The sequence below is a fragment of the Bos grunniens genome, chromosome 21, assembly GCF_055505025.1.
Source record: "Bos grunniens cultivar Pamir isolate PY7600 chromosome 21, Bosgru_T2T1.0, whole genome shotgun sequence".
NCBI classification, from domain to species: Eukaryota; Metazoa; Chordata; class Mammalia; order Artiodactyla; family Bovidae; genus Bos; species Bos grunniens.
Genome location: NC_141185.1, coordinates 12,126,410 through 12,140,246, shown reverse-complemented (window position 1 = coordinate 12,140,246; position 13,837 = coordinate 12,126,410). Strand labels below are relative to the sequence as shown.

The 13,837-nt window shown below is 50.4% G+C and overlaps 1 protein-coding gene across 4 annotated transcripts in view; it reads right to left on the bottom strand.

The window, feature by feature from the left end:
• PRIMA1 (proline rich membrane anchor 1) overlaps positions 1–4,885 on the bottom strand; it is a 70,905-nt gene extending 66,020 nt beyond the window's left edge. For 3 of the 4 annotated variants that reach the window (XR_015149449.1, XM_086363146.1, XM_086363148.1), the window contains exons 1-2: positions 4,746–4,885; positions 3,815–3,938 (exon numbers count right to left, since the gene is read on the bottom strand). Coding sequence is in view for 3 of the 4 variants with exons in the window: in XM_086363146.1 (XP_086219272.1) it covers positions 3,815–3,907 (93 nt within the window). In the remaining variant the exon portion in view is untranslated. Of the gene's footprint in view, positions 1–3,814; positions 3,939–4,581; positions 4,706–4,745 lie in introns of those variants that run through there. The other variant, XM_086363147.1, reaches the window with a different exon arrangement.
• Positions 4,886–13,837: the final 8,952 nt, after the last annotated feature.

Below are 13,837 nucleotides of genomic sequence, written 5' to 3'. Positions count from 1 at the left end.
CTCCAGGGCTGCCTGGCAAACTATAGGACACCCTGTAAAGTTTTAGGTAAATAATAAACACTTTTAAGTATAAATATGTTCCAAAGATTGTATGGAGTGTACCTATGTTCAAGAATAATCCATTGTCTATCTGAAAATTTAACTGGACAGTCTATATTCTTTTTAAAGATTTTTTGATGTGGACCTTTTTTAAAGCCTGTATTGAACTTGTTACAATATCGCCTTTCTTTCACGTGTTGATTTTTTGGCCACCAGGCATGTAGGATCTTAACTCTCCGACCAAGAACTAAAACCACACCCCCTGCATTGGAAGGCAAAGTCTTAACCACTGGTTCACAACAGAAGTCCCCAGCTTGTATTTTTATTTGCTAAATCTGGCAACCTGACTCTCATCACCCCTTGCCTCAATCCTTCCCTGAATCCTAATCTTCTGTTGAAGCTGGTTGGAGATTTCTAAAATGCTAATTTAAGACTGTGTCATCTCTTTCTGAGAAAAACTTTCCCTGGCCCCCAGAGTCTTCAGGATCAAGCCCAAACTGTAAGACACGACATTAGTGGCTTACAACAGAGGTCTCACCTGGGGAACCCCTCCCCAGGGTTCTTCCAGTGCCCTGCCCTCTCCTCCCACCGGGGGGCTGTTCCCTCCAGTCTGGACACTTCACTCAACTCACAGTTGCATCCTGACTCCTGACTTCTTGTTCCTGTCTCGGCTAAAGCACTGTACCTACATTTTCTCTGGATCTTCTACCAGCTCCCATCTCTAAGCTATTTGCTCCTACCAAGCGTACTTGCCTACCATGACTTGTTTAACAATCTCTCCAGTGCTAGACTGTCAGTGCCATGAAGGCAGGGAGCAGTACATTTCCCTTGCCCTTAACACGGGGCCTGGCAAAGAGTAGGTGCCGGATAAATGCAGCTGACTAAATAAGTGAAGCTGTAATGACTGTCCACAGGGGCAGGGGCTTGGCAATTGCTTGGGTCCGGGATGGTTCCTTGTTGTCGCTCAGAGACCCACAGGCCCGTATCTGAGCCTGACTCTCTGACGACTGCTTTCGGAGGGCGCCCACAAAGATGATGGCTCCTGACATCTTTTATCGAGACAGGCCAGCACCACAGTAACTTGACGAGACACACTCCTGTCACACCTAATAAATTCGCCAACCTGTCATCCTCTTCACTTGCAGAAAAAAAAGACTCATCTGGAAGTGAACTTAGAAGAACCCTAAATAACAGAAGCTCAGAATCTCAATTCCAGACACATGAAGGAAAAAAGAGAGAAAAGGCTTAACAGTGCCCCCACCATCCTTGCGGCTATTTAATGTCATCTGACTTTAATGATTAAGTTTCTTTTCATCCAGGAAGCAGCCAGAGGCTCCGGGGCTGATCTCAAGGTTGGAATCTGGTGCTTGGAGGGGCCACACAGAGCTCTGCTTCATCAACCATCCTGTTAATTACAGGACTTGGTTGTGCTGGCTCACACTGCCAGATGTTTACAACTCCTCCAGCAAAAAGCTCATAAAAGCATAGACAGATTTTTTTCTATTCAAGAAACTCCTGTGACGTCACACATGATAATCTCTCCACTTAAAGGGAAACACATGGCTTTGTGCACTTCAACTTTTCTCCCCTCTCTTCTCCTGAATTCAGTTCTGTTGCTCAAAAACCAGATTGATTCATTCCAAAGCCCCCTTTCCCCTTGGCTTCTCAGCCCTTATCATTTGTAGATTATTTTTCCAGCGCCTCCAGCCAAGATTTTATTGTCTACTTGTCTGGAGGGTTTCTTTCTAATTTATTTTCACAAAAATTGATTTATATTGAGTAAGGACATCTGAAACACACACACACACACACATTTGCTGGTGGAAGTACTGCCTGGCTGAAGGACACTGCTTACAAAAGGAGCTACTTTACAGTATTATTTCTCTTGGTGGGGGGTGTGTGGGGAGGTGGCAGGTCTCCAGTCTCTATCCTGCTAGCTCCCACAGCAAAATTCCAGTTCTTGGAGATTAACAACGTCACCATGTTGCTCTCCATACTAGCTGGAAAAGTCTCCCAGAAGAGGGCAAACTAAACAAATGAATATAAAAAGGAAGTGAGCTGAACATCTGAGGTTCAGCTAAAAGTTGAATGAGAAGAACTGGTCCCAAACCGCCCAAATGTTTAGAAGTGACAAAATTCTGAATCCCGAGAAGGCACAGCTGAGTTTAATAGCTGCCGTTTCACACATTAAACAAAGCTGTCAATTCCTAAAGGAAAACAATTGTGAGTGAGACAGACGCAAGCCAGAGAAGAGAGCAGAGGATGCGGCTAGTACTGGCGAAGGGGGAGTGTATACATCCCCTTTCCCCTCTCAAGCAGACACACTTTCTCAAGCTCTCCACCTAGATAGCTGGTTCCAGTATTATGGGCCCTGGTTATCTCCCAGTGGTCACTAGGGCTGCCATCACCAAGTTCATTCTCAGCGGGGCCCTGTCGCTTGGGACAGCTCATGAAACTTGGTGGCCTGGCAAGCAGTGTTGCCCCATCCCTTCTTCTCTGAACTGTCACCTCCTACTCAGGGCAACTATCTTGAATAGTCCCCAGCCCCCCAAATGCCACCAGGAGAACATGAAGCTGCAAATATCCCAGAGTGGGCATTTCAGTGTCTGAAATGGTAAAAATGTCCTCCAGACCCTGCGGAACCTCTAACAATTCAAAAGTGTTGCTGGGACTATGTAGCGATCAACAAGAGTACCTGGCTAGCCAGACAGATGAGCGATGTTACTATTCGTGACTTCCTAACATCAATAATTGCAGAAACAATGTCCATTCAGTGTTTAGTATGGTTGAGGCACCGAGCTAAACGATCTTTATCTCATCAGGTACTTATAATTGCACAGTGAGGAAGTAGAAACTAAGGTCCAGAGAGGTTAAGCACACTGCCTAAAGTTTCCCAGCTGGTAAGAGGCAGAGCTGGAGCTCAAAATTCACTGTGCGTATGTGCTAAGTCGCTTTGGTCGTGTCCAACTCTTTGCAACCTCAAGGACCACAGCCTGCCAGGCTCCTCTGTCCATGGGATTCTCCAGGCAACAATACTGGAGGGGGTTGCCAAGCCCGCCTCCAGGGGACCTTCCCAACCCAGGGAGCTGGCAACAAATTTCACCTCTTCACCATTCCAATGGACCACTGACTGTGTGTTCTGGGAAGCACCAGGGACCATCCCATCTACCCATCTCTCTGACCCTAACACAGGTCACTGGAGTTAGTGGCTCATTTGGTCTCTGTCCAGGAGGCATGGTGGGCCCAGGGTGAGGATACCATCCTCCGGCAATCCTTAGAGATGGACAACACCTTCCTACATTCCCCCATCAATAGCCACTTTGCAAAATCTGCCCCCCATCCTCAGCTCCACTGTCTGCAAGAAGCACAGTCGCTTCTGTGTTGAAGTCCAGTTTAAGAAGGCTAGGAAATCAAGAAGGTATATTCTTGGGATCATTTTTTCTAAGTTTGCCAAAGCTCTCAGGTTTATTTCTCTGCATTTCTGCAATGCAATATTATCATCCAGAAGGCATTCCCTGTGACCTGTTTGTTCCAAGGCGCTGTCCTGCGGGCCTCACTCAGCAGGCCAGGACTGAAGTCTCCTTCAGGAGTTTCTTATCTTTGCACGGCCAGAGTACCGGGAGCCGGAGCATCTTTTCCTTCCCTAAACTCTTCCCAGGACCAATCGGACGGGCAACTGCAGAAAGCCAGGGTCGTGGGAGTGAAGGGACAACCACCCGCTACCCCGTCCTGCCCAGGAAGTCGTCCTGGGCGCGCAGCCCGCGCCGCCGCTCACCTGCACGAAGCCCCAGAGCGGGTGGAGCGCGCAGTGCAGCAGCAGTGACGGCCAGCAGCAACCTCGGCGCAGCACCAGATCCCGGAGGAGCATCTCGGCCCGCGGCTCCCGCTCCCGGGGCGAACTGTCAGAGGAGCAAAGCTCGAGTCAGCCGGGCTCCACGGGCACCATCATGGTGGCGCACACGCACCCGCAGCAGTCCGAACGCAGTGGGCACTCCCCTCACCCTGGGGCACCCTCGTGACCCAAGCCTGGCCCTTCACTCCAGCTTGCACCCTCGCCGACCCTTGGTGCACACTCACGGAGGCCGGCATTCCGGAACTCACACTCCGTCGTGGCGCACACCCCCCAAATCCTGCGTGCGTACCTTGGCCCCAGGCACACCTCCAGAAACATCCAAGTGCTCTTCCCGAACCCCGTGCACCTCCCCAGAAACAGTCGTGCACAACTCTCTCCCACTGTGAGCACACTTCAAACCCGGCGGGCGCCGCTCACCCTGTGGTGCACACCCACAGAATCTGCCGCTCACACCCACCGACTCCTGCCCGCACACTCGCTGACCCCCGCATGTACGGCACCGTGAAATCACACGCCGCGGGCACCCTGTCTGCCCCTCCAGCCCTCACTGCGCACACTGCAACAGAGGCACCTCGGTGCGCTCCCCGCTAGACCTCGCGCGCTCCGCCGAGCCCCGGCCTCCCGCCTCAGGGCGGGAGCTTCCCCCGCTTCTCCATCTCCGCCCGCACCCCTCCAGTGCCTCACGCCACCTTGCCTAGCGGCGGCCCCCACCGATCCTCGGCGCGGGGAAGAGAGGTCCTTGCTCGCTGCCCCCGCCCGAGGCAGAATCTGATCGCTAGCCGCCGGACGGCCCCCATTTAAAGCCAGCCGCCTCCCCAGTCCCCCGCCCTCTAGGCGGGGCCTCGGTCCTCACCCTGGCGACTGCGCGGGCGCCGAGGGGCTTCACATGCCGAGAAGGAACGCCGGGCACTGGAGCAAAAGTTTGCGCGCGGCTTGGGCCTCCCGGGCGGCTGAGCCCGGGGCCCGGGCCGGGCGCGCTCGCACGGGGCGCAGGGCGCGGTGGCTCCGGGCTGCGCTTGGCCGCGCGCGGGCCGGGAGGGGCGGCACCCCGCGCCTAGGAACTGGGCGGGCTGCCGAGGCGGAGGCGGAGGGCGGGGAAAGTCTCCTCCAAGCCTCCGGGAGCCGGCGGCGCGTGCCCTCCCCGGGTCCCCGCCCTTCGCGGTGGCGCCGCGCGGCTGCCCGGGGCGCGGGGGTGCCCGGGCTCTGACCGCCCCTCAAGCCGGCCCGCGAGAAGCAGCGGCTAGAGGCCCTGGCCTGGAGCGCCCGCTCGGGCCGCAAGGCAGCGGGCGGAGGCGAAATAAATAACGCACGAAAAAGGAAAACAGACGTGAGCAGAGCCAGAGCTCGCCCGCCTCCCGCCTGGTGCTGCGCGCCCGCCCGCGCTCTCCGCCGCCAGCGCCGCTGCAGTGATTCCTCGTCTCCATCTAGCGAGGCTATTGTGTATTGGGCGCTTAATAATTTATTTATCCACCCGCGAGGAAGAGGACTCCCAGCTCCCGAGGGGACTTGCTCCTTGCCTGCTGTCCTCTTCCCCTCCCGCCCCCCTTACAAGTTTCTTCGAGGCGGCGAGAAGGGGGTAAGGACTGACTTGCGGAGACCCCTTCTTTTGCGCTCGATCCTTGCGGACTCCCTCCCCTCCCCCGCCCCATTCCGAAGGAGGCGAAAATGCCCGGGAAGCCCGGGCTGGAGATGCAGGCCGCCCCTCCCGGGGCCAAGTGCTGTGCTCTCCCTTCTGTGGTCCCAGGCCAGGACACCGCTCCGGCCACTACATATTGGAAGGAGTTGCCGACGGCCCCTGGGGAGGGTCTCTCCACCCTCCACCACTGCTTTTCTCAAACTCCTATTTGAGGCGAGATTGTCAACAAGTCGGTGGCGAAGTAGCCCGTTATATCTCTGAAACAAGCTGCCCCGGCTCCCGCCCCCCACCCCCGCGGTCCGCACCGCAGATACGCATGGCCTCTGCTCATGGGGTGGAAGCACTTGACAAGGGCTTTGATTGACTGAGTGGCCTTCCAGAGCACCCCACTCCGTCCTCCCGCAAGGCATGGACAATCCTATTTTTAGGTGGGGTCAGGACAGTGAGCGGAGAGCCTGACATCATAGCTCATTCATCGAAGGAACACTTAGTTTCTTTCCTCCATCTCTCCAGGCACCCTTGTTACCCCATATAAATACACACTCTTTGAGTATCAGCTGCTCTGCAAACCTGCTTTCAGGCAAATTTCTTAGCGACCTCGTCTGTGCTGAGTGCTGACCCCAGGCACTTCTCCATACACTCTCTGTAGAGACAGACACATCTGAGCCAGTGAGATGCTTGGACCCAAGGGAGAATGAGGCCCTGACCCTTCCCTCTAACAGCTTGGGATCTGATCTAGGAGACATCTAAATCCCTGGTGGCTCAGAGGTAAAGAATCTGCCTGCCAATGCAGGAAATGCAGGTGCGATCCCTGGGTCAGAAGATCTCCTGGAGAAGGAAATAGCAACCCACTCCAGTATTCTTGCCTGGAGAATCCCAGGGACAGAGGAGCCTGGTGGGCTGCCATCTATGGGGTTGCACAGAGACGGACACTACTGAAGTGACTTAGCAGCAGCAGCAGCAGCCAGTATTCTTGCTTGGAAAACCCCATGGGCAGAGGAGCCTGTAGGGACTACAGTTCATGGGATCGCAAAGAGTCAGACACGACTGAGACTGAGCACACACTAGGAGACAGATAAAACCAGGCAGCCCACTGTCCACAGCCATGCCACTGTCCACTAACATTCTGGTGTCAGCTATAATGTGACAAAACCACTGTAAGTGGAGGACAGAGCAGTGAAAACTGGAGGGAGGGTCAGAAAAGCCTTGCAAGACTGGGTAACCTGCCAGGAGTTGGGGACTATTACAAGCATTGGGAACCCCTTGGGCAGAGATGTGGAGATACTTGTTCATTGGTTCATTCATTCCATATATAGTCTCTGGGAATACCTACTAAGGATCAGATAGACCATTCTATACTGGGTATACGACAGTGGACAAACCAGCTGTTGTTGCCTTTAAGGAACCCACCATCTAGGGAGGAGGGAAGATAGTTAGGGTGTAGTGAGGGAGGAGCTTCCTGGATGACTTTCTTTCACCAATGGTTTGAAGCAGGAGAATGAGGCATCAAATGAGGCCTATTGATCAGCTGAGGTTAAAATAACACTCTACATTCTATTACCTTCCCATTTAAGCTAGCCAGGGTATTTGGTTAAGTCTGTGACTTCAATCTTTTCATGTGTCAGCAGCCCCTGAGGCTAATATGAAGCTCTGTGCTACTGAAAAATGTTCTTAAATCAGATTTTAATTCAATTCTTACATCTCTGTGGGGTAAATGTGATTGCCCCACTTGACAAGTTCCGAGATAAGGCTTTCCAGAATTACACAGTTGCTCACCTGGGATTCAGAAGTCTGGCCCCAAACAGAAGGCTGATACTTCAGGAGAACCTAGGTGAGTTATGACTGCTGGAAAGCCTGAATTATCCATTCTTGTCTTCAGTATTCCTGTACTGAACCCTGTCTGTCCATTTCTTGAGTGTCACCTGGCTCCACCTTCTCACAACTCTCCTAACACCGTGAAATATGACACCTCCCTGAGGGTCATATTCACCCTCCCTGAGGGTGAAAACGAGGCTCTGTTGTGGACCCCCCTCATGCCATGGCAGTACCCAGGGAGGCTTGACTCCTTTCATCCCTTCTGGACCCAGATGGAAACCCATACCTTGTCTGGGATGTCTGGGATCTGCCTACCCGGGCCAGACATCTCTGCTCAGAAATTCAGGAAAGTGAAGCCTTGTAGCAAATTTTGACCAACAAAAGACGAGAGACGGGAAGGGCCCAGCATATGGATGGTAGCGGTTCCTTTGACCTGGCAGGAGATGTCCAGGAGACGTGATTGAGTAACTGGCAACATTTTCTTCCAAAGATGCGGCCAGCTCAGAGAACACACAACCTCATATTTACTGCCCACCTTCCTTCGGTGGCTCAGTGGTATGCAGGAGACCTGCATTCAATCCCTGGGTCAGGAAGATCCCCTGGAGGAGGAAATGTCTACCCACTCCAGTATTCTTGCCTGAAGAATCCCAATGACAGAGTAGCCTGACAGGCTGTATACAGTCCACAGGGTCACAAAAGAGTCGGACACAACTGAAGTGACTTAGAGGCAGAGCAATTCCTTCCTCACTTCCTTTCTCCTTTTATCTTTCTTGTCCTAGGACTGTAGCCCTCAATAAGTGTAAGCAAGTGATCATTGCTTCATGCTGTATCTCCTGAGAAACCAGGGACAGTGGATACCACAAGTGCTCCAGAAAGCAAGTCTTCAGGATGAGATGTTGGAGCTGCACTTTCCATGTGTCTGGAAGCCACAGGAGCCCCATTACTGATGGGAAGCAGATCATATCAGGCATGCAGTTGACATTACTATTTCTAAAGCTTCGCCACTGGCTTAGTGAAATGAGATGGGACAGAAAGCAAGGCTATGGGAGGTCTAGTGTCCACGGCATTTGATCAATGCAAGGAAATGATCATCGTAAGGATTGTGAGGTTAGGTGGCTTCTTCTGACAGTCCTAGAGGTTTTGCAAAATGCAAGTGATAGGGAAGCTGTTTGCCAGATTAAGGCATGCTTTGTAAAGCTTCAAGGACACTTTCATCTCTTGACACCCACAAGGCAGACTGTGCTGAGAAGTAGACTCAGGATCTGATTGTAGGAGTGGCAGAGCTGGAGAGCATACTACGCGTGCAGCCATACAGGTGTACACATCAGGGCTCTGATAGGGAAGAAGCTGGACCTTGTGATAGAATGGGAACACTTCGGTGAACACGCCTGAAAATCTTGGCCTGCAGGAGTAAGTGGTTCAACTAGTTGCTTACAGAAAAAAAAACAGTACTGAAAACTCAAAGGCATGGAGGTCAGGTACACAGTCAATGGATGAACTCATGGGAGTGGACACAAAAGATACAAGTTTCCTGCTTCATATTCATATTCACCAGGGAGCATTGATTGCCAGGGAGGCTCTCTGCAATCTGTTGGACAAGCGTGACCCATCCTGTGGAAGCTCTCTCTGGCCATCTGAGTGCTCCCCTGAATGACAGCCCAATCTGCTGAAGGCTGAGCTGTGACCTCAGCTTGGAGACAACAACCTGTGGGGTTGGGCCGTTGTTCTCCTGGATGTAGTGTGAGTTGACAGGTGTGTCTCCAACAGTAAGAAGACACAAAATCTGGGAACCAAGAAGTCAGGTAGGATTGGCCCTTCTGAGCCCACCTTTCAGTGAGATTCCCTGCAGTTCCTGTGCTTCTTGCTTCTGCAAATGTAGACTGTTAGAAGTTGAAGCTTCCACCAATGAACAGTAAGGGTTGCACAAAACTGAAAGCTGTTCATTACTACCTGGGCACCTTGGGCTCCTCTTGCCAGTGAACCAGCAGAGAGAGGAGTTGCAACAGTGATTCAGTGATCATCCTTGATCACCGGGGATCTAGGATTGCTGTTACACAGTGTCTTGTCTTGTGCTCATGCTCAGTCATGTCTGACTCTTTGCAACCCTTTGGACTATAGCCCACCAGGCTCCTTTGTCCATGGGATTTTTTCAGGCAAGAATAATGGAGTGGATTGCCATTTCCTCCTCCAGGAGATCTTCCCAACCAGGGATCTCCTGTGTCTCCTGTATTGCAGGCAGATTCTTTACCCACTGAGCTATTGGGGAGGCTTTGTTGCACAGTGAGAATAGTGCATACCTAGTGCTATGAACTGAATTATGTACACTGTCTTCTAATTCATATGTTGAAGCCATAATTCACCAGTGTGACTGTATTTGGAGAAATGGTCTTTAGGTGGAAATGAAAGTTAAATGGGTTCTAAGGGTAGGGCCCTAATCCGACATTCCTAATTCAAGAAGAGAAAGACAGATCAGAACTCACTTTCTCTCTCTCTCTCTCTGCATGTGCTCTGAGGAAAGGCCCTGCAAGTCAGAAAGAGAGCTTTCACCAGAAACTGACTCTGCTGGACCTTTATCTGGGACTTGCAGCCTCAAGAACTATGAGAAAATGAATTTCTATTGTTTACATCACCTGTGTTTACACAGCCTGTGGTATTTTGTTATGGCAGCTCAAGCTGATACTCTGGGATTCTCTGGAGCATCTCTGCTCAGAGATAATATGAATTGGCAGTTAAGATACCCTAAGACCCTCCAGGTCGGAGAAGGCAATGGCACCCCACTCCAGTACTCTTGCCTTGAAAATCCCACGGAGGGAGGAGCCTGGTAGGCTGCAGTCCACGGGGTCTCGAAGAGTTGGACACTACTGAGAGACTTCACTTTCACTTTTCACTTTCATGCATTGGAGAAGGAAATGGCAACCCACTCCAGTGTTCTTGCCTGGAGAATCCCAGGGACGGGGGAGCCTGGTGGGCTGCCGTCTCTGGGGTCGCACAGAGTCAGACACGACTGAAGCAACTTAGCAGCAGCAGCAGCAGCAGCAGCAAGACCCTCCAGGTAGGAACCCCAGATCAGCTGAAAAGCTGGCCATAGAAATCTACAGTGGGAGGTGTGGGTGGGTGAAGATGAGGCAATCAATTATGGCCCTGAGACCAGCAGCAGCAGTGGGACATAGCTTGGTTTGCTCATGCTTTTCTGTCTTGTTAGGAGGTTATAATTGACCACTTCAAAAATTGGACTTGCACCTTCCTTCTTAAACTGATGGCATTTTCTTCTCAAGTTAGACACAGATAGCATAGGAGCATGTGAACGGTTTTGAATAATCCAAGGGGTGGATTGTATTGGACCCTATTTAGGCACTGGATATTTGTTTGGCTCTATCTGCTATCACTTCATGGCAAACAGATGGGAAAACAATGGAAACAGTGATAGACTTTATTTTCTTGGGCTCCAAAATCACTGCAGATGGTGACTGCAGCCATGAAATTAAAAGACGGTTGCTGCTTGGAAGAAAAGCTATGACAAACCTAGACAACAAGCTAAAAAGCAGAGACATTACTTTGCCAATAAAGGTCTGTCTAGTCAAAAATATGGTTTTTCCAGTAGTCATATATGGATGTGAGAGTTGGACCATAAAGAAGGCTGAATGTGAAGGAATTGATGCTTTTGAACTGTGGTGTTGGAGAAGACTCTTGAGAGTCCCTTGGACTGCAAGGAGATCAAACCAGTCAATCCTAAAAGAAATCAATATTCATTAGAATTACTGAATATTCATTAGAATTACTGATGCTGAAGCTCTAATACTTTGGCCACCTGAAGCGAAGAGCTGACTGATTGGAAAAGACCCTTATGCTGGGAAAGATTGAAGGCAGGAAGAGATGACAGGATGAGATGGTTAGATAGCATCACTGACTCAATGGACATGAATTTGTGCAAACTCTGGGAGACAGTGGACAGGGGAGCCTGGAATGCTATAGACATGTGGTTGCAAACAGTGGGACATGACTGAGTGACTGAATAACAATAAATCTGCTTCCTCAATGTGCTCCATAGAGAAGACAACTGTCCCATCTCCTAACACTGTGGCTCTCAGTCTTCCCCAGGACAGAGCTGAGCTTCACTGTGGCCTCCATCATGCCCACTGTGGGAGGGCCCCCAGCAGCAATGGGGCCATGCCCAGCCCAAGCAGACTCATGGAGGTTTGGGCTTCTACCACTAATTCCGTACTCATGTGGAGCCTCCCACTGTGGTGGGTGGGCTCTGACTTCCTAGCAGCTATCTATAGAGGCCAAGGAATATGACCTGAAAGTGTAGAGAGGTAACTCCCTGTGATGTGACCTTTGATCAAGGAGAAACGAGGGTCTAGGAGGATCTGGTCTATCATCCATCCCCCTGTCTCCATCTATGGCTCCATCTGGCCTATTTAAGTCTATCTTGTGTGGCTGAGCAGTTGGCTGTGTTTTCTGGCAAAATAGTGGCCAGACCAGTGTTGTTGTTTAGTCACTAAGTCGTGTCTGACTCTTTGGGACTTCATGAACTGTAGCCTGCCAGGCTCCTCTGCCCATGGGATTTCCCAAGGAAGAATACTGGGGTAGGTTGCCATTTCCTACTCCAGGGGATCTTCCTGACCCAGGGATTGAACCTGCATCTCCTGCATTGGCAGGCAGCTTCATTACTACTGAGCCACCTGGGAAGCCCATGGTCAGACGGTGAAGGCCCCACATTTCCTCTGCTTCTTTCCTTCCCTGCCTCCCTGCCTATTTCCTCTAATTCTTTCTGACCTAGAAATGTACCTCCCCCCACCACCGTCAAATGTGTCATTACATCTGCTTTACTTCCAGTTCCCATTTTTGGCGAGTTTAGTGAAGTGAAGTCACTCAGTTATGTCTGACTCTTTGTGACCCCATGGACTGTAGCCTATCAGGCTCCTCCGTCCATGGGATTTTCCAGGCAAGAGTGCTGGAGTGGATTGCCATTTAGAGGCTTTGTGGGCCCTAGAGGGTGTGGTCAAGTGTAGAAGATGAAGTAGGATGCCACGGCAAAACTGGATATTTCATATCTGCAACCTCTGAAGAACTGTGGCAAATTCAAATTCAATACCTAAATTCTTTAAGTATCTGAATGGTGCTCCTCAGGCCCTCACTCCTGTGCATCCAGGCAAATTCTAGCTGGGAAGACTTCATGCAGCTTGAGAACACCAGCTCTTGAGCTAGACTACTTGAATCTCATGAGCTGTGGAACCTTTGGAGAGTTCCCTAAACTTTAAAGCTGGCCTCCTTTCCTTTGTCTGTCAAGAATTATAACAATACTTCAAGTTAGACTGCAGAATTCTTGGAAGGATTAACTGAGCTAACTCATATAAACACTTAGCCTGATGCATAGTAACTGTTTAAGGAAAGCATCTCTAATTATTTTGAAGTATATATAAAAGGGCAAAAATGCTGCCCTTTTGCAGGAGTGCTAATTGGCATCAAGGATCATTTTGACTAAAACACAAAGAAACAAAAGAAGCACTTTATGACCAACAAAAGAGCGCTCATTGAGCCATGAAATTATGCAGTCTAATGATGTCTTGAATGCTGCAAATAAACATACAATTATTGAAAAAGACACTGGTGTTGTCCAATTGTTCATTACCTCTGCTTGAATTAAATACGTAACTGTCCATGTCATATTTTACAGGTCAGCTGTCACTCTGTCCAGAGAGGACATTTCCCTGATGGACCCCATATGGGGGAGGGAGAACCCAAGTCTTTTCTAGGTATTGTTGTCCCAGACCTCAACTGGTCTTTCTAAGGTTGGTCCTACACTCCAACCAGTAACCTAAGAGCTGAGCTAGATTCATTATGAGGGTTCTGTGAGCAGATTTGCTTTGCCCCAAGCTCTGAGTTAAGCCCTTTCTCCAAGAACATTTTGGTCTGGATTTCTTGTAGTCAGACCTTTGGACATATAGGAGAGTCGGGAAGAACCTCAGATTTTAAACTTTTGTTAAAACTACCTTGGTCATCCTTTCTTAAATCCTAAGAAAGATCAAAGCTTTGAGGAAAAGTGTCTGGATTGAGAATGTTTTGTGGCACAGCCTGGCCCAGTGCCAACTTCCTTTGTCATGGGAGAGTCCAATCAGATATAATCCAAGAGAACACTGGGTTGGAACTACTTGGTGGGCCACCTCTGTGGCCCAGCAGGCCAAGTCTAAATGCCCACCCAGCTGGGAGAGCCCACTTCATCTCTTCTCTTCCATGTGCTGGGCCAAGCAGGAGCCATCAAGGTGAAGGAGACAAATCCTCGACTCCAAGACTGCACTTTCTAGTCAAGGGAGAAGAAATATACGTGATCCTTACACTGCAAATAGGGCCACTTCTCTTCTCTGCTTTAAACTCCGCAAAAGACTCTCACACAGCACCCAAGCACCCCTGAGCCTTGCCACCCTCCCCCTCCCATCCACTCACCCCTTTGTATTTGATGTTTCAGCACTTCCTCCTGTTTCACATCTCCATGC